The following is an 18787-nucleotide window of genomic DNA, read 5'->3' on the forward strand; positions in this document are numbered from 1 at the left end:
ACAGGGGTAGCTGCCAGAAGCTTCTTCCATATCCAGCAAAGCCAATCCCCGGTGGGTCCAAAGATGGACATGCTGGGCCAATTAGAAGTTATGGTAATGCCTCTGTGATAACACATTTAAGAAGAAATCAAAACAATGTTTGTGGTGCAGTTTTAATCCCTGACAGAGAAGAGTAGGAGATGAAAATGTATGAAAACAACATGTAGACACAGGGTCAGTGAAGGAGGAGGGGCAGGAGCTGCTGCAGGCCCCAGAGCAGAGATTCCCCTGCAGCCCCTGGCGCAGCCCTGGGTGAGGCAGCTGTGGCCCTGCAGCACAGGGAGGTGCACAGGGAAGCAGAGATTCCCCTGCAGCCCCTGGAGGAGCACAGCAGAGCACGTGGTGCCTGAGAGGAGCCTGAGGGAGACCTGTGGGAAGAGGGCCCTGCCCCAGGCTGGAGCAGCCTGTCCCTCAAGGACTGCACCCCACAGAAGAGTGACCCAATGTTTGAGGGGTGCTGTGGCCCATGGGATGGACTCACACTGCAGTAATTTGCAGGGAGCTGCTGTCCCTGAGGTGGTGCCATGCTGGAGAAGTTCATGGAGAACTCTCACCCATGGGAGGGACCCCATGGCGCAGCAGGGGAGTGATTCCTCTCCCTCAGCAGTGAGAGAAGCCCTGGGTGATGAACTGACCACAACCACCATTACCTGTCTCCTTGCACTGCTGGGGTTGGAGGTAGATGGAAGGAGGGAATGGGGTGGGAAAGGTGTTTCTAAGGGTTTTACTTCTCATTATCCTGCTCTGATTTTGTTAGTAATAAATTCACTTCATATCTCCAAGTTGAGCCTGTTTTGTCTGTGATGGTATTTAATGGTGATCTCTGCAGGTCCTCACCTCAACACATGAACCCTTCACTAATTTTTTTCTCCTCTGTCCAGCTGCAGAGAGGAGAGAGAAAGTGGCCTTGGTGAGGGCCTGGGATCTGGCCCAGGTTAACCAGTCCTCTTACTGGAGAATGGGGGCAGTCATGAAGATTTTCAGTAACTGGGAGAAGTAATGGGCAAAACAAGTACTGAAAAGTGTTAAGTATTACAGAGTGGAATGACCATGGGGAATTTTTCTTGTAATTGTGGTGAAGGATCAAGGAGTGAATTTTGTGCAAGTTGTTCATTTTTGTTCTGTGTTGTGATGATTTTATTTTGGATTTAATGTCGGGGGTTTTTTTAAGTTCACCACAAAAGGGATTTATTGGTAATACCATGTACAATATCTTTTTAGTATCACATACAATGTCCTTACTTCTGCCTTGATTTAGATGTAGAAGCTCTCAACAAAGAAAGCCAGCTCTGGTTCACAATTTGTTCCCGGCATTTCTCATTGGCTTTGCTCATTCTCTTGGCCAAGAGCTTTGTATTCTGCTGCTTCCTCCTTGTTCTTTTGAGTGCCCTGCCTCTTCAGAGCAACATGCCTGCACTTATGCTGCAGCACTTGAGTCACTGGATTTTAGGAGCCTTGGTTCTGGGCTTCTTGCCCCCCTTGTTCAGAGGCTTCCTCACAACATACTGGCAAATGTTATCCTTCTTAGACAGGTTGAACAGCCTGGGGACTCTGCTGGTCCTTTTGGACAGGGTAGTGTCAGTCAGCCACAGAATGCCCTTTTCACTCCTTTTCACTATGACAGAGTTCAGGACACTCAACTTGGCATCAACAATGCAACTACAAATGGATTTGTGCTTCCTCTCTCTAGTTCCTCTGGGGTGATAGCAGGAACGCTGCTTGCTGAGCAGAAGGCAGACACATCTGTGAGGCCGGACACCATGCTTCATGGAGAAACCTTTGTCATTGCCACCACTGATCCAGATGACATATCCCTCCCACTCCTCACCAAGGGAATCAGAATGGCACCGTGGCCATTCATTTCTCATAAAATGTTCTTAGTTTGCACCCACATCCACTTCAATGAGCATTTGGCAGCCGGTGGCTGGGAAAGAGATGTTCAGCTTCATCATGCTCACACCTTGACACTGCTGGAAGGGGCAGCACTAACTCAACTCCCTGCAATCACAGCAATTTTCAGCTCACTGAATCACAGAATCACAAAATTAACTAGGTTGGAAAAACCTTTGAGATAATCAAGTCCCACCTATGACCTATACCACCTAATCAACAAAACCATGGCAGTGTGCCACATCCAGTCTTTTTTAGACATGTCCAGGGATGGTGACTACAGCACCTCCCTGGGCAGATGATTCTAGTGCCCAATCACTATTAAAGTGAAGAATTTCTTCCTAATGTCTGGCCTAAACTTCCCCTGGTGCAGCAAAAGATGTTTACCGCTTGTTCTGTCAGTGGTCAGAGAAGAGACTGACCAGCCTCTGACCAAAACCTCTTCTCAGGTAGCTGTAGAGAGTGATAAGGTCTGAGTGACAAGGTCCACTGAGCCTCCTTTTTTTCCAGGCTAAACAACCCAGCTCACACAGCCATTCTTCATAGGGCTTGTGTTGCAGGCCTTGTTGCCCTCCTCTGGATGCATTCGAGCATCTCAGCATCCTTCCTAAGGGCCCAGACTGGACACAGCACTCAAGGTGTGGCCTCACCAGCACCACGTGCTGGGGGACAATCCCTGCCCTGCTCCTGCTGGCCACACTGTTCCTGAGACTGGCCAGGATGCCATTAGCCTTCTTGGCCACCTGGGCACACTGAACACTGTCCACAAAGTTTCATTGAAAATACAGGGAAACTAAATTTCCATGCATTTTTAGTAAGCTTTTCTGGGATATTCTAATTTGTCCCCTACTCACAGCTCGCCTTCTGGGGTGGATTCTGAGAGTTTTTTGTCTCAGTACTGATCTTTAAATTTTGGAATGAGTAACAATAATCTGGAAAAAAACAACAGGGTATCAGCTCCCTCTCAGGCATTGTTTGGAAGCTCAACCTTTCCCCCTCACTCCCAATATTTTAATCACATGTTGGAGTGGGTAGAGGGATAAGTTCCCCCCTTCCCAACAAGTCAAAACTTCTCAAGCAATAGTATTCACTCTGATTAAAAGACATAGCTGAGATTAAAAGACATAGCATAAATTAAAAGCCATGTGCTTTTTCTTGAGAAAGCTTTATTTAATTTTCCAACATTAGTAAAATTTTCGTGAGTCTCTGTCCTTTGTAACTTAGTTAATTCTGTTGCAGGGTGTGGCATCATCACCATCAGCTCTGCTCCATCATATACTAATGCCTCAAAAAAGAGCAGGCCTGAGGGTGATTATCAGAGAGGGTGGCTCCGATCAGTTATCCCCCTCCTCCAAGGTGTGAAGGGAGGTGGCATCACTGACATCATGGTCAGGGAGTCCTGCCTCCCTCTCTGCCTCCTCATCTTTTACAGTGGGCAGAGTTCAGTGTGGTGGGGAGGAGTCTGGCTTTGGTGCCAACTCCTCCCTGGGGCTGAGGTCATGTGCAGGATGGTCCAGCACTGCATCCAGACTGGCATCCATGCTTCCCCCAAAGATGTTGATTTGCATTCTAAAGCCCTTCAGCTCTACACAAATAGGTTTCTGGGTTCTAGTTGCTTTTGGACCATCAGTTCTTCCTCAGCCCTGAGGACAAGCTGTTGTTTCAGCTTTCAAGGCAAATGGCTCCTCAGCAAAAATGTACTTCTCTTTATGTTTTTTATCTCTTTTGGGACAGCCATCTTAGGCTGACCACATGCTACCTGCCCAGGAGATTTCTTTTCCCCCTCTCAGGTCCTAGCTGCAGTTTTTGCCAGTTATCTCCTAGAGACATGCTTTACAAGTGTACTACAACTCCACTTGGAGAGCAATCCAGATATGCCCTTGACCTTACTGCTGGAGAACATCAGTTTTAACCAAAAACTTTCTCTCCTTATGCTGCAGCTAGCAGTTAACCATATAGCTAACCACACAAAACAGCTCTTTGCCTAAAGTCAATATCCCTTCCACTCCTCACCAAGGGAATCACCTGTGACCTCTGTGGCCATTTGTTTCTCATAAAATGTTCTTAGCTTGCACCCATCATCCACTTCAATGGCTTCTGGCAGCCAGTGGCTGGGAAAGAGATGTTCAGCTTCATCATGCTCACACCTCGATGCCATGGGCAGGGACAGCACTAACTCAGCTCCCAGCATTTGCAGCAATTTTCAGCTCCCTGAACACTGTTGCTCTTAAATCAGGTCCATGCTACTGTCACCAAAACCGCTGGAAAAACAAAAGCTCTCCAACAACATTTTTTAAGTATTAGAGAATTAAAGCATTGCTTTATTCTGGCCAGGATCTGTAACAGAAATAATTTCATCCACACATTGCCTGGGTTGTGCAGAGAAAATTATTCCATCACACATGGCTCTTTACTAGATTTTTCACATACTTATACAGTCAACATCAAGAGAAATCCATTGGTTCATTGGTCTTAAGTTACACAGTTCTTAGTATTTGGTTTCCTATTGGTTACTGATCCCTTTGCCTTCGATGCTAATTAAGTCCTCATTCTTGATTCTCTTATTGATCTTTTCCCAGACCAGGTATCTCTGACACACCAGGGAGGATGATCAGGCATTGATGTTTGTTAATGGTTAATGTTAATTCCTTGTGCATCCTCCAGCAGCTCCCAGTCCATTGAGATGTCAAGCTCATCAGGCCTTGCCCAGGGAACAGTCCCTTAAAAAGAAACTTCCATTCCCTTCTCCTCAGGGTGAAGACAAACAAAACCCCTGACTGAAGTTAGTTAAACATTTTAGGAGTTGTATCATTTCTAGCACTATTACTTATTGCCTTTATGTTATGTCTGAAAGCATTTCAGAGCTAATTTTGTTCTTTCAATGTATAAAAGTATAATTTGCCTAAGAGCAATGGAAGCCATAAAGATAATTTGGGAATAAAGAAGGGAAAACTCACAATGATGTGTCAAGGGAAACAATCTAATCTGTATCCAAACAAGCTGTAATACACAAACTCCATTTTCTAACTTAGAAGTCATAAGCTACAAAATAAACATCTGTTATGGTCAAAATGCTGTCATATTTTATTTTCCTTCCAATCAAATGTTCTATTGGCTTAATGGAATGTAAGTTCAACAAGGATGGCAGGAGAGAAGCAATGCAGAAAATGAAGTATCCATATATTCATACATAGGAAAACGTTAGCTCTGGAATAAATATTCAGCTAAATGCAGTTGCATGTATGGGTATGATTTTAATGTCATGCCAGTTTCACAGAAATGTAACTCTCCTGATTTGAGTGGTTATCACTAAAATACATTAATAACCACCAGCATGCAATGAGATGTGCTAGCTTAGGAGAGACTGGCAGCTCTCCAAACAGCAGGTGTGCCACTTTCATCCAGCAGAAGAAAATGTTCCATGCTTTTCCAACAGAAAACCTCAGGAGACCAAATGTACCCACTGTTTGAAACTGGACAATGGTTCCTTTCACATTATTAACTGGTACAACACTTAGAGCCTGGAGAGAACAAAGAAGGTATGGCTTATTGTGTCTGGTAGAAAGACTGCTTTGAGGCCCTTCTTCAAAGACATTCACTATGTAAGTTTGGTGTCACCAGAATTAGTGTGACCTCAGAAGATGTCCTCATATCTACAGGTCTCCAGCTCTCCAATTTTTCCCCTTCCTGACTCTAGCTGTCTGCATTTCAGCCAGCACATGCCACATTGCTCTACCTGCTGATCTGTGAGCAGTTTTGGTAACATGCAATGCACTTGGATGGACTTGGATGCACAATGCAGCTGCTGGATGGACTCACTCCTGACCATGTCTGGACTTACACACAGGATTGATGAGGTATCAGACCACTGGCTTGTCAGCTGCCTTGTCCTTCCCTACATTTGGTCTTCGCTCACTGGACATAACATGATAGCCACATGTGATGTGATGCAATATAACTACAAAACAGGATGCAGAGAAATTAACAGGAGTTTTTGTAGATAAACCATGACATCAGCCCATCTCTTAAGTGCACTGTGTTGCTTTCCTGGAGAGCTCATCTCATAATGGGTGGTAAATCAGGGACAATTAAGCAAAGTGGTATTCTGCAAATACCAAAACAATGACTGCAGAGATTATAAGCAGGCTATATTTAATTAAATCAGTATTCCAGTGTACAAGGAGATGAAGTCTGAGTAAAACCTTTTACCAGGTCCTATAATCCTGTTTTACAAATAATTGAAGAACTTGTGGGGGTCATGAACTTTGGACATCTTCTTTCCAAATAATTAGGGATTAAGTTATACTAAAGAAATCCTTCTCAAAACAAATACAAAGCCACAAAAACTTTTGTTTTGCTAATTAGGTTGCCATCATCATACTGATGAAGAGACCTGAGAGAGTGTAGGAAGTAGAACAGGGGGCACTGTAACACAGACAGATTGAATGGAAGTGTTAACAGACTGACTGGCTTCATCCAGAATCCCCCACAGGTCTTAATCCAAAATACATCAGGAACATTTTAAAACACATTTTATGGCTTTCAGTGACTCACAGTGTGACCCTGCATGCTGGCTGGCCTGACTCTTGCTTTTTGTCACTGTCCCTACAAGTACCTACAAGTGTTACCTACAAGTAACACTGCTTTTGTAAATTCTCTGGACATGTGTGGGAAACAGTTCTGTGGAAAACCTTCTCCCAGGACACATCACCACCATTTAAATCAAGGTTTGGGCCTCAGAGACTGCCCCTTTTTTGTGCCTGGGCCTCAGGTGACACATTCAAGCTCCATGCAGAATATATAAGCATCTGTGGCAATGCCCTGCTCTGTGTGATCCTGGCAGTGACAGCCAGGAGCAGAGGAAGGGAAGTGCCCTGCTTAAGCAGGCACTTCTGTCACGTTTGCTGTGGAGACAAGCAGGAGGGTATTTTTAACAGGAGACACTTCCTCTGCTGGTCTGGTAAAGCCCAAGGCTGGTGACCTTGCAGGCACAGTGCAAACTCCATCTGTTTCCCGAGGAGATGAAGGGTATTTAAGCAATGCAGGTGATGACATTTTTTTTTGTTTCATTCTTTGGGACAGTTTATTTTGTTGTTTCTAAACTGAGTATGTGCAACCTTTTATTTTCCAGTGAATTGTCCATGACATTTTGAAAGATTTTATACAACAAAATCCCAACAACTGTGTAGGTGAAACGCCCACAATGTGCAACTGTAGTTAAGAAAGGCAACAAAAAATTGATTTATTGCATCATTTCCCTCTAGAAAAAAAATTAATGAAACCAAATCACAAATAAATGAGAACCCTTGGGGAAACTTGCCCTCTCTTTACTCTCTGAAAATGGAGCAATTAACGAAGCATGCATTTTTTAGTAGGTAAGGGGGTAACTGCTTATAATCAAGGCCACATGTTCTATTTTCAAGGACCTTGGGAGGTCTGTCACATTAGGTGAAACTGTCAGCATCCCTTTAGTGGAGCAAACCAAGACGATGTTTTCCTATGCTGACCTGAAACAATGCAGTCAAGAGTAGTGCAAATCCACCCCCATTTTAAAAACACAATGAGTGAACTACCTGTGAGAGTGAGATAAACCTCAACAGAAAACATCCCCAAGTAGCATGGACTCATCCCTGCCTCAGCCTGCCTGCAAGATCTGCAAGAGAACCTGTGCAAGACATCATGGACCCTGAAGGTCCTCTGTGTCTGAGGTAATGTTGGGAATTTGTTAACCAATTAAAATAAACATCAGAAAAGCACCACTTATGTCAAGTCATGCATAAAAAATCCAGCATATACAAGCATAAATCTGCGAATCTTTAAAATCCAAACACACTAAGGACCTTAGTGCCAGCACCATGTGAGCTAAATGTAATGCAAAGGAATCAAACATAACTTCTGCCAGCTTTCTAAGATATTTCAGGAATTTCTGAAGAATACATGGGCAGGCAGAAAACAGCATCAAAAATCTGTGGCATGTGGCATGTTTCACTGCTTAGGTAGAAGGAAGAACCGCAGTAATAATGAAGGTGGTAATTCTTATGATGTGCACTCTGAAGAAAAAAGGTGCTTTGGTTTCAGAGATACCAGCTGTCTGGCACCTTTTCAAACTCACAGGTGACTAAGAGGGCACTGGCTGGCACTTTGAGACAGCCAAGCAGCAGATGCCACCTAAGCCAGCCCCAGGGGATTATCAGGTGTCTGTGAATGGCACATACCCTCCTGCAGTGACTGATGAAAACCACAAAACTTTGAGGACCTCAAATCTGCTGAACACTAACACCTGAGCAACTGAAGTGAGTGATTAACTGGACCAAAATTCTGGGCTTTCTGGCTGCTAGAAGCAGGAGGGTACCTTCAGATACATAATGTGAATTAGGAGTGAGTTTTAATTGGATGCCTTTGAGTACAGTGTGTAGTTTGGGGGTTTTTTTTCTATTCCTGTTTTTTTTCTGAAACTTGTCCACTAAATCATTCTTCAGAGGTTTTTAATGTTTTCAGGAAAAAAAATGTTCAGGCTCTGCACAGTTTTAATGAAGAAAAATTTTCTCCCAACAAAAGTTCAGCTTTTCTAATAATATGCAGAGTACTTGTGTATCTGGTTAACATCAAGTCAGTCTCCTACAGAGACACCACAAGGAAAGATAAGTGAGAGCTGCTATCAGCTAGACTATCATCTCAGCTACACTCCTCCCTTCAGAAAACCAAATAATTTATTTCTAAAGGCATGCATCCCTGACACTTTTGAGCAACACTCCTTGCTCTACACAAATCTGGTTGTTGTGACAACAGGTATCCAGAAGATAATGCAGGTTTTCATGGGTAGTGGCTATATGTAGTTTTTAAGCCTATTTTCAAATAGTACACTGACAAAAGAGCAACATTTGCCTTTGCCAGAGGGTCCAGAGCACCACAGCAGCCCCAAGTGCAAGTGGCCTGGAGCAGGGCTGGAGCACATCATGGACATGGCATGGCCCTGGCCTGCAGGAGCCCTGCCTGCTCATGAGGGTCTCTGCCAAGCACTGCCAGGCCCTTGGAGCTGGGAAACCAACCTCTCAGCCACTGCAGCACCAATGTGCCTACCCTGGGCCAGCACAGACTTTTTAAGCCAAATCAAAGAGCAGTGCAAAATGCATAATATACTGAATTTTCAGATCTGATCCAGGCATAGAGAACCAAGCTAATGTCCCTTATGAACCTCTCTAGAAATCAATGCTTATGCACACCAGATGTGAATCTGATTCCAAGCTCTAATGACAGAAACCCATGTTCTAGAGACATCTTGGCAGGCCTCTGCAGAACAAGTAGTTTCCAAGGCAAAGTGTTTTCCCTGGAGTACTGCAGTAATAAGCACAGCATGAGGATGATTCCACCCTTATTAACAGAGCTAAACACTTTATCTTTTCTGACCAAAGGATGCAGCTGCTAACATCCAAAGATAAACAAGATACCAGGGAGCACACGTGTGCCTGAGGCAGCAGGAGCTGACCCTGGAGGATCCATGGGCCAAGGAACTCCAGAGTACACTGCACAAGGTTTTCACAAACATTTACTTCAGAAGTTAAACTTATGAGCTCAGCAGACATAGCAAACTACATGCAAACTGTTCAAGTGACTGAATTTATGACAGAGGGACAAAAGGAATGGAAACTGCCATATTAGAGTCAATGAGAAAAGGGATTCCGCAACAGAGAGGCAGTTCAGAAATAAATCTTTATCAGGTTAAACTGGTGGATCACTAAGCATGTTGTTTGTGTTTTTGCAGCATGCAAACTCTTCTTGCAGAGCTCACAGTCCTACCTGAATGCTCATTTTCACTAGTTAATTGGAGATGGTTTGCAATTGAGAGAGTGAGAAAAGAAAAAAAAACGGCACTTAAAAGTACTGTATAGTACACATTTGTATAGAAAAATTTTGGAACATTAATGATATAGCTCAGTTAGTTCCCATACCCTGCTGGCTTTGGCTCTGTTTCCTCCATTGTTTCTCTTTGTGACATTGGGTTTTTTGCTGTTAGAAGATGTGATTTGCGTGATTCCCTATATGCTCTGTGTTGTCTTGGTTGGGATTCTCACATACAAGCTATGAATTTGGGTGTGATGAGGGGCAACAACCCCTTAAAGTCAGCCTACAGAGAAACCAGTATGGCAGAGGATTGCATCCTGAGGAAGCCCAGCAGCAACTGGACCAACACTTACTGCAGTGTGCATGGTCTATATTGCTACACAAATGTAAATATAATAGTTAACAAGTTGTTATGTTGGCAGATTCACCTAATATTTTTGCTATGCAGCTTCTGATCAAAAAGGGGTGCTTATTCCCTTATATAATTATTTTCATGACTGTGCTTAAGAGTCTTACTCCTCAGAAAACTGTACAAGTTTGATTTGGTCTTTCTGAGTTGCTGGAATTATAAATGTAATATATAAGGTTCAGCTTCAAAGAACAGAAAAAATGAACAATAGATTCGTCTCTCTCATTTTCCCCCATGATATTCACTTATTAGTATCGCATGAAACCGGCACAAAAATTCAGAAAGTATTAATCCAGAAATAACTGCCAATGACCCCCAGAGCAAAGAAATGGCATGAGAGTGATTCTGCCTGGATCTTTTCAGATCTTTGCTCATGGCTGGACTTTCACAGGGTGCCTGCTTGCAAGCTCCTCAGGCAGGACTGAGAGGTGTCAGAATGAGGTGACTGTGCCTGGAGAGCAACTCTTTCCACCAGCAGGCCTCCACAGCTGCCCCAGATACACTTTATTTACAGATACACTTCATTTTTGTTTGGCTTTAATGACAAAAACGTGTCTGTACTCACTGAATGTGCGGATGACGTCGCTCGGCGCACTGGCAGGGCTGGATCCAAAGGAGTTTGCTGCTCGGATGGCAAACTGATACTTGGTGTTTGGGAGAAGTCCTTTCAGAACCATGGACTCCATCTGGATCTGCTCTCTTATTACCGTCCAGTTGCTGTCAAGGTCTGGCCTTGAGGACGAAATGAAGACCAGATCTTGAATAATTAAAGCCGGCTGTATAAATTAGCTGCATTTATACTTTTCTAGGAAATACACTAATAAATGAGACAGAAATCTACTAAATCATCACTGAAACCCTTCACTCTTAAAGGATCAGACTGTGCAACCCACCATTACCAAGCTGTGAAGCCTGTGATTTCAAAACTGTATAATCATACAAACCCAATTACTCAGATTTTGCTTATAAAATCAAGGAATGACTGACAAATCCAGTCAATTTTATCTGTTTTGTGGATTTTGGATTCATAGTTTTCAAGTGAGGGTCTATTACCCGCAGTTACCACCTCCCTGTGTGGCTGTATAAAGCAATAGTTTGCAATAGAGGGAAAGGTCTTGATTTATTTCTTAAGAGTTTGTGTTCCAAAGCCAGTAAGTCCCTTCAAACATACACAAGCATTAGCAAGATGAGAATCCAACATTTGATCTCACGGGTAATCAGGTTAATCCACTTACATAGGAACATATGGATCCAGTCTTCTCGTCAGAAAAACAGACAAAAAAAGCAACCCAAACCAAAAAAAGCCCAAACAAAACTACCAAAAAAACCGCACAGACAACCCACGAAACCCACAGAACAATAATGCACAGAACATGGCCTGTGTGCCCGGATTTCGAACCATTCCTATAGCTGCTTTTGGACAATGCCTAGTTAACTCCCAATTCATACTGGAAGCCAGCTGCCAATAAGTACTTCTCTAGGTGCCATTATATTTCAAGTGAAACCAGTAAAACCATTCACATGGCAGTTTGTTGTCAAGTTTAAATTCATGCATATAGGCACATTGTAAAGGGTTGGGCAACTTCAAGTACTCTGAGAGAGTATTCAGATGCTTTCACACCATTTCCATTCTCTCCAAAAGTGGCCTCTTCTTATCAAAGAGAGAACAAATAAGAAGTTAAACAAATACAAACAACATAATAATGTAAACATTCACTCTAGGCCACCCAAAATATTAAAATTAAAGTTTATGAAAGTAAAATAAGGACAGAAATAGCTTTCAGAGAAAATTATTCCAGTGTCCTTGCAGTATTTATTACAGGAAATAACCTCCAAGTGCACCCTGAATCTACCAGTGTTTACACAGGACTAGCTGCAAATGTTTCCAACAGTCTTCAAATTAAAAATTATAACACAACGCAGGCATTTTGTATTTGTTTATTTTCAGCTGGAAGGAAATGCCAAAGTTAATGTATGTTTTCTTTTAGTGGTCAATATAAGATTTATTGATCACTGAGGTCCATTGCTTTGTGCCAGCATGGCAAATGCAGTGGCAAAGCAGCAGCTCCCAGCTGCCTGTCTCAAGTGCACAGTGGCACACAGGACATGAGTATTTCATTGTCTCGCTAAAAATAAAAACAAAATAAGACAAACGCACAAGATGTAATGATAGCTAAACAGACCATCTTAAGTCACCCTTCACCACCATTTCCTGGTAGACAGAAGAGCATTTATTTTGGCTACTCTTCCATTGTTTCCCTCCTCTGAGCTTTTGATGCCTGGGCCAAAATGAAAATATATAGTGTTTTCCAAATGAAAGCTGTTAACACTGCCTCCTTCCAAAGGCTTGCTTAGTAGTGTTTTCAATTTTCCTGTACACATCCTTTTTTGGTTCTAATTCCCATCCAAGGAATTCCCGCTAGCTCAAGAGATGCCTCTTTGCAACAGACCTTGCCCGTGTGTCCACCCAAGTGGAAACAACACACCTTTGATGAAGGGACCCAAAGGAGGCACTGCACCCTGAAAAGATCTAGGAGATAACACAAACAGCAGGCTAGGCTTCAAACACACTGACTGTCCCTCCCAACATTTCCTTCTGCAGAAGTTTATAATAAAGGAAATGCCTGCAAACATGTAAGGATCTGCAGCTGAAGGAGGGAAAGAGGGAGATTTATCACTTGACCTTTGCTACTTCTCCAGAATGCTCCCTGTGTGAACAAAACAGTATGAGACGAAAACATGGCAAACAGATGGGGAAAGGAACACAAATTCAGCTGGTGAGTGCATCCAGGGCAAGCCAGCTCCCATGTTCCCTAAGATGGGAACATTTTGTTGAAAACTGTCTTCACAGTCCTTTTTTTTTATGTTGTATTTCAATGTGTTGTCAACTTTTACACTGGAAGAGCTCATTCTGGTACAACTTTTCCCACTTTTCTGCAGCAGTACATTCCCCAACAGAAGGGACAGCACCTAGCAGGTCACCTCCAAGCACTGTATCTGTGACTGGGGAAATCAGACACCTTCCATGGACATTGCCTGCTCTTGATGCAGCTCTGCATCTCCGACACATAAACGCTATGCAGAAAAAAATCTAACACAAGTCATAGTGGTTTTAAGATAATAAATACATGGCTAAAGCAAATAGGACTGGATGGGTATAAACCAAGGGAAGAATTCCATGCCAAATGTACCCAAAAATTTTGGATTATTGCTTTATGTTGTAACTTGGGAACTGATTCAATTCAGGAAGGTAATTCTTTCTGATGCAGAGAACAGCAATTTTATAGTCACTTGAACTTCCTTTTAAAATCACCTGGAAATTATTTAAGTGTGAGGCACCCCCTAGCAATCCAATTTTTCTAACGTTTCTGATTTTTCTTCCGTGCTGTATTTGTACTCATCTCAAGGGAAAAATTCATCTTATAATGGTTTTTAAAAGTATTCCAGCAAATAATAAATATGATGACAAGTACAATACATCATCATTTGCAATGGAAAAATCTCTTGTATAATATACTGCACTATAACATATTATTTTTAGCAACTATTATTTTTTCACATTACTGTGACACTTTGTGCAAAATAGATCAACTGATATGGCAGGCCATCTGTGAGGAAAGGAAAAGTGAACAATTTTGGTAACTCATTTTCTTGTTAGATATTCTTCAATATTCTTCTTAACGTTGTTAAGCACTTCCTCCCTACTATCTTTCACTCCTCCTTCTTCATCAGTTACCTTCTCATTCAAGGAGTTAATCTCACAAGCAGTGAGCTAAATACTAGTCAAATATGCCTGTTTCATGAAATAATCAGGGAAACAGTATTAAAAGTATTTTTTCCTAGACACTGGGAGGTGTCTCCCTGGTCAGATCTGTTGTTTCAGGTTCTTTTCAAACAAAAGCAAACAATGACTGTCTGGTTCAGTGCAGTGCCAGAGACAGTTCAGCAGGGAATGGATTCAGGGGTAGATTTTTCTGGGAGGGAGAGGGAAGGCTTCAAACTAATCAAGAAATCTGTGCACAACACTATGCTGAATCTGCACCACCCTAACATCTGAATACTAATAAATCTCCCAGTTTTATCAGCAGAACCTGCCTAGTTCATTGCAGCAGAAGTTTCATGTCACTACCAAGATACTGAAAAATTTCCTTTGCATGCCAAGATTAATATTAAAAGCTTTTGATTTCATCTACATACCAATGAGATTAAAAGAAAGTGACCTGATTGTTTTAGGGCATGTGCTGCTAAACACTTGTGGTTCTGTAGCTGCTATGTGGCTATAAAAATTCAGATAAGTTAATCACCAAGTTTAAAAGATCATGTAGGCATTTCACGGATTAAAAATTTGAGTATTTGGAGTATTTGAGTGAAAATATCCAAGATATTTTTAAGAATTAATTTTGCATAGCATCTTTAGGAAAAACACCTAAGCTCATATACTTAAGTCTGAGGTCTCACTTAGAGACTTTCATAAAAATGTAATTTTTCATTAAATACTTTTCACCATTAACCAATAGAATATTTACAGTGAGCCTAAAAAGTTGCATAGACATATATATATATATATATGTTTTATTCCCTTAGAACTATCCAGTGAAGAGTGAATCCTACAGTCTCCCTCCAGACTTTCAGCATTTAGACAAGTGGGATTGTGATCTCCTTAGCATCCTCTGTTAGTCAGCAGCACAGCAGAGTCTGAATTAGCTCAGCTCATCTTTTACCTGAAGCTGCCTGCTACCCTCCCCTGCCTGTATTGAACCAACTACTTCCTTTGGTCCCAAGGGAAATCCCTCAGGCAAGTGCTTAAATAAAGCACCAAATTTAGACCCTGAGTAGAGACAGGATGCAGGCGAGCTCTGGTTCTGATTAGATTCTGGTATCTCAAAACAATTAATATACTGAGTTTTCATGAATGCAATGAATTTCTCCAGTATCATAGCTGAGCAATTGAGAGGAGTGCTTTGTCCCAGCATGTTTTTCCTATGGTTAAAATCATAAAATTAATTCTAAGGAGATGGAAATTACTTAAACAATGTCAGAGTTTTTAGGCATTTGTGCTGTGCCCAAGCAAAATTACAGATTTGCATTAGAAAGTTATTAATTTTGTAAAATCACAGGATAATGGTGTATTTCTTTGACATAAGAGGACCTAATTCTAATTTACTTGAGCTGATTTGTTTTAGTCTTACATTGGTTTAATTTACTAGCTTTAACTCATGATAATACATTTTATAGTAATTAAAACTATATGCAGCAAAAGACAACGAAGCTTAAAGTTAAATGTTTACCTTTAGCTGCCATTAGGGCTTATGGCTCATTGAACTTACTCCAAATATACAACCAAGCTTCCAAGGCTAAGAGAGCATAATCCCAAGATTAACAAAGGCACTTTCAACTTAGCTTTAAACCTCAAACTAAACAGTGTAATCAAAACATTTTGCTGTTAGCAAATTCTTTCCCAAAGTCTAAAGCCAATGAAACACTGAAATTTCAATCACTTGCATCTTTTGACCTAAACAGCAGCTTTCCACTCCCTGGCTGAACAAAAACATTCAAGGGTGCACTTTTGGTGCATCAGATGGAGATGATGGTGCCCACTTCATCCATTAGCAGGCTCCTGGTGCTATGAAGAAGTTTACATAAGCCTCCAGGTTCCACTGTGCAGTCAATCAGAACGTAACAAAATCCCTTCCCCATCAACTGAGCAAATGAGAGAGAAGAGATGGAGAGAGAGCAAAAAGCTCAGATAAAAATTGTGTTCAAAAAGAGATATTGAAGAAATGTCACTGTAGGTCTACAGCAGACATTACACAAAGGAGATAAGGATCTTCGGCTCTCATGTCCTGCCTTGCAGTGCACTGAATATTGGATGGCCTCCAACTAAATATGGGGGCTTTCAGCCCAAATACAAAGTGCATCAGTTAACAAGTAGGTTTTCGGTCTGGGTATTCTTTTTGCTACATCAATATCTTCTAGATTGTACCCGTACTTTGAAAATCAAGTTCTTCCTGTGTGTTCTAACAACAACAATTTCTTTTTAAAAATTACTATGTTTTCCTTAAGAACAATTTTTTTTGACCTTTTACACATAGGAGTAGTTTAAGAATCAATTCTCTCTTCTTTTCCAGGAACCTCAGCTAAAACCTGTAATCAAGTATTTGCTCAAAGAATTAAAAGGGTGAATTTTACATTCACTGTAAGGATAAACATTGAGACAAATAAAAATAAATAGATTTGTATGCAGATATTAGCTCACACAAGCATATGAAAAGTCACGTACAGATACTTGTTTATGCTTGCAGATACAATCACCTCCTCCTGGCCTTTTTTATGCAGCTTATAAAGCCAATTTGTTGACTGGAAACTTCTGCCAGTTCAGTTCTACTGCTGAGAATTTTACGAGTTCATCATAAAAGAACAAAAAAAGCACCCCACCAACACCCCACTTTTCCCCCCAAATCTAAACAGAGAAATCAACATTTCACGTAAACTTGGTTAGCATTAGCATGACAAAGCAAGTCTAAATTCTGCAAACTCAAGACCAAAACAACTTTATGTTCAAGAGGTGTCTGGGTCTGGCAGGTTATGTGATTTATTCCTTTAGGGGTTACAGTGTTGGGTTGATGATGAGGCTGGATGATCTTGAAGGTCTCTTCCAAAAACTGATATTTCTATGATACTATAACTTTTGTCAGGTAAAAGTGTCAAACACACTGAATTTCCAGTCCTTGGATTATTTTCTAAAGCAGCCCAGGGAAACCACTCTGCCAAACATCCTTTTCTCAGCATGGTTTGACAGCATTTGATGACAGGAGAAACTTAAAACTTCATTAATCCAGACTGCTGTTAGAGGAAACAGATCAAATCAGATCTTATTTTTTTTTCCATGAGAAAGTACAACTTATTGGTGATTTTATAACAAATTGGATCCTTTCTGGTTTTGTCTTTAAATTTCCATGGTAATTCAACACACACTGAGAGAAAAACTAAGCATACAATACAGAGTAAGTATAAATAAATCATATCTATATGCAGTTGAATAGTGCAGTTGAGGTTAAAAAAACCCCAAAACACTATAGTGCTCAAACACTGAAATTCAGACTCCACTAGCAAACTTGCCTGATAAACTCCACCGTGTAGTACTGGATGGGAGAACTTCCTTCACTCACTCCAGGCTTCCAGGACAACGCAACTTCTGAATCAGAAACCACCACGATCTGGGGCTGATAGGGTGGCGCAGGAGGCATGCACTTATCTAAGAAGAAGTGCAAAGGAGCAACATTAGAGAAGCAGCTGGGTTGCTACACACAACACCCCACACCCACAGACTTAGCAATCAAATTCACAGGCTTCTCCCCTCATGCTATTGCCCCTCTAAAACCCTACATGTGCGGAAAAGTACCAGTGAAGTACCGTGATGCTGCACGCAACAGAGCTCAGGTGTGCGTGCTACAGGCATCTGCCCTGCCAGTCGTGCAGCAGAGCCCTGCAGGCAGAGTTACCTTGGGGTAAGGTTGTCACCTCCCTGGGCATGCTGGGCCGTCCCTTCCCTGCCCAGCTGTACGCTCCAACGCTAACGCGGTGCACAGTGCCCGGCTTCAGGTCGCCAATAACAACATCCTGCCAAGTCAAGAGCAGAAAAGCACGTTGTGACAGCACTTCTGTGTGACTGGGGAGGTTGCTGTGAGCTGGGACTTAGGGATCTTTCATGGTGTTTTCCCTGTACTCTCTTTGGGAGATTGTCCTCTGCCCAGTACAGCTCAGAAACAACAAACACAAATAGAATCATGTTTCCTCTCAAGCTGCAGCTTTGCCCCAGGGGAATCCACAAGGTTGACCTGGACCCATTCCTCAGCATAACTCATAAGGTTGCAGATATTTGCATTTTATATCCAGCTTTTTCACTGGTGAAGTCAAAGGCACATATTATTCCCTCTGTTGAGCCAACTGCTAGCATTTGGTATCAGTCTGGTGTGTTTTCCTCTTTTTTTTTTCTTGTTTGTTTTTATTTCTCTTTTAAATTCAGAGGCCATAAAACCTCCTGAGAGTGAAGCAATTTGATGCAGTGTGAACTGATGATCCTTAATTTCTCACGGAGCAGAGCCCTATCCCATCATCTCTCACAATTTTATGAGCTCCGCTAACAGCCTTGACCTGAAGCGAGCATTTCCCTTATTTGTCCTTCTGCCATAAACACAGAAAGATTAACCCACAGACAACTACCATAAAGGAGGCAATGCTCAGCTCCATGTGAAGAGCTTGGGCTGATGAACACTCTTCAGAGGAGCCTGTTCAAATCTCCCAGAAAATAGAAAACATCACCAAAACATTACATTTCATCACTGGCTGCTTCACATAGCATGGATCAGCCTCAGACATTTAGATTTGATCTTTAACGGAGAGTACATACATGTGTACAGAAATTGAGTATTCTTTACCTGCAGCCTACCTGGAATGTCTATGTTAATCCAAAACTTATGAATTTTGACAGCATATACAAGGAAAGAGAAATATCAGGTTCTATACCACAGACTGTTCTGGTGTGAAAAATAAGCACTTACAAAAAACTTGTTTTACAGCTACTATTCTTCTGGGTTTCATTCTCTG

The 18787-nt window shown here is 41.8% G+C and overlaps 1 protein-coding gene and 1 pseudogene across 3 annotated transcripts in view; both read right to left on the reverse strand.

Moving 5' to 3' along the window:
• The window catches only part of EGFLAM (EGF like, fibronectin type III and laminin G domains), a 75139-nt gene that overhangs the window by 34022 nt on the left and 22330 nt on the right, over positions 1–18787 (reverse strand). For all 3 annotated transcript variants that reach the window (XM_054652236.2, XM_054652235.2, XM_054652237.2), the window contains exons 5-7: positions 17683–17800; positions 17300–17435; positions 10746–10912 (exon numbers count right to left, since the gene is read on the reverse strand). In XM_054652236.2, coding sequence (XP_054508211.2) covers positions 10746–10912; positions 17300–17435; positions 17683–17800 — 421 coding nt within the window. The remainder of the gene's footprint in view (positions 1–10745; positions 10913–17299; positions 17436–17682; positions 17801–18787) is intronic.
• On the reverse strand, positions 1278–4065 carry LOC129132460 (small ribosomal subunit protein eS6 pseudogene; annotated as a pseudogene).

Source organism: Agelaius phoeniceus, chromosome Z (genome assembly GCF_051311805.1).
Source record: "Agelaius phoeniceus isolate bAgePho1 chromosome Z, bAgePho1.hap1, whole genome shotgun sequence".
NCBI lineage: Eukaryota > Metazoa > Chordata > Aves > Passeriformes > Icteridae > Agelaius > Agelaius phoeniceus.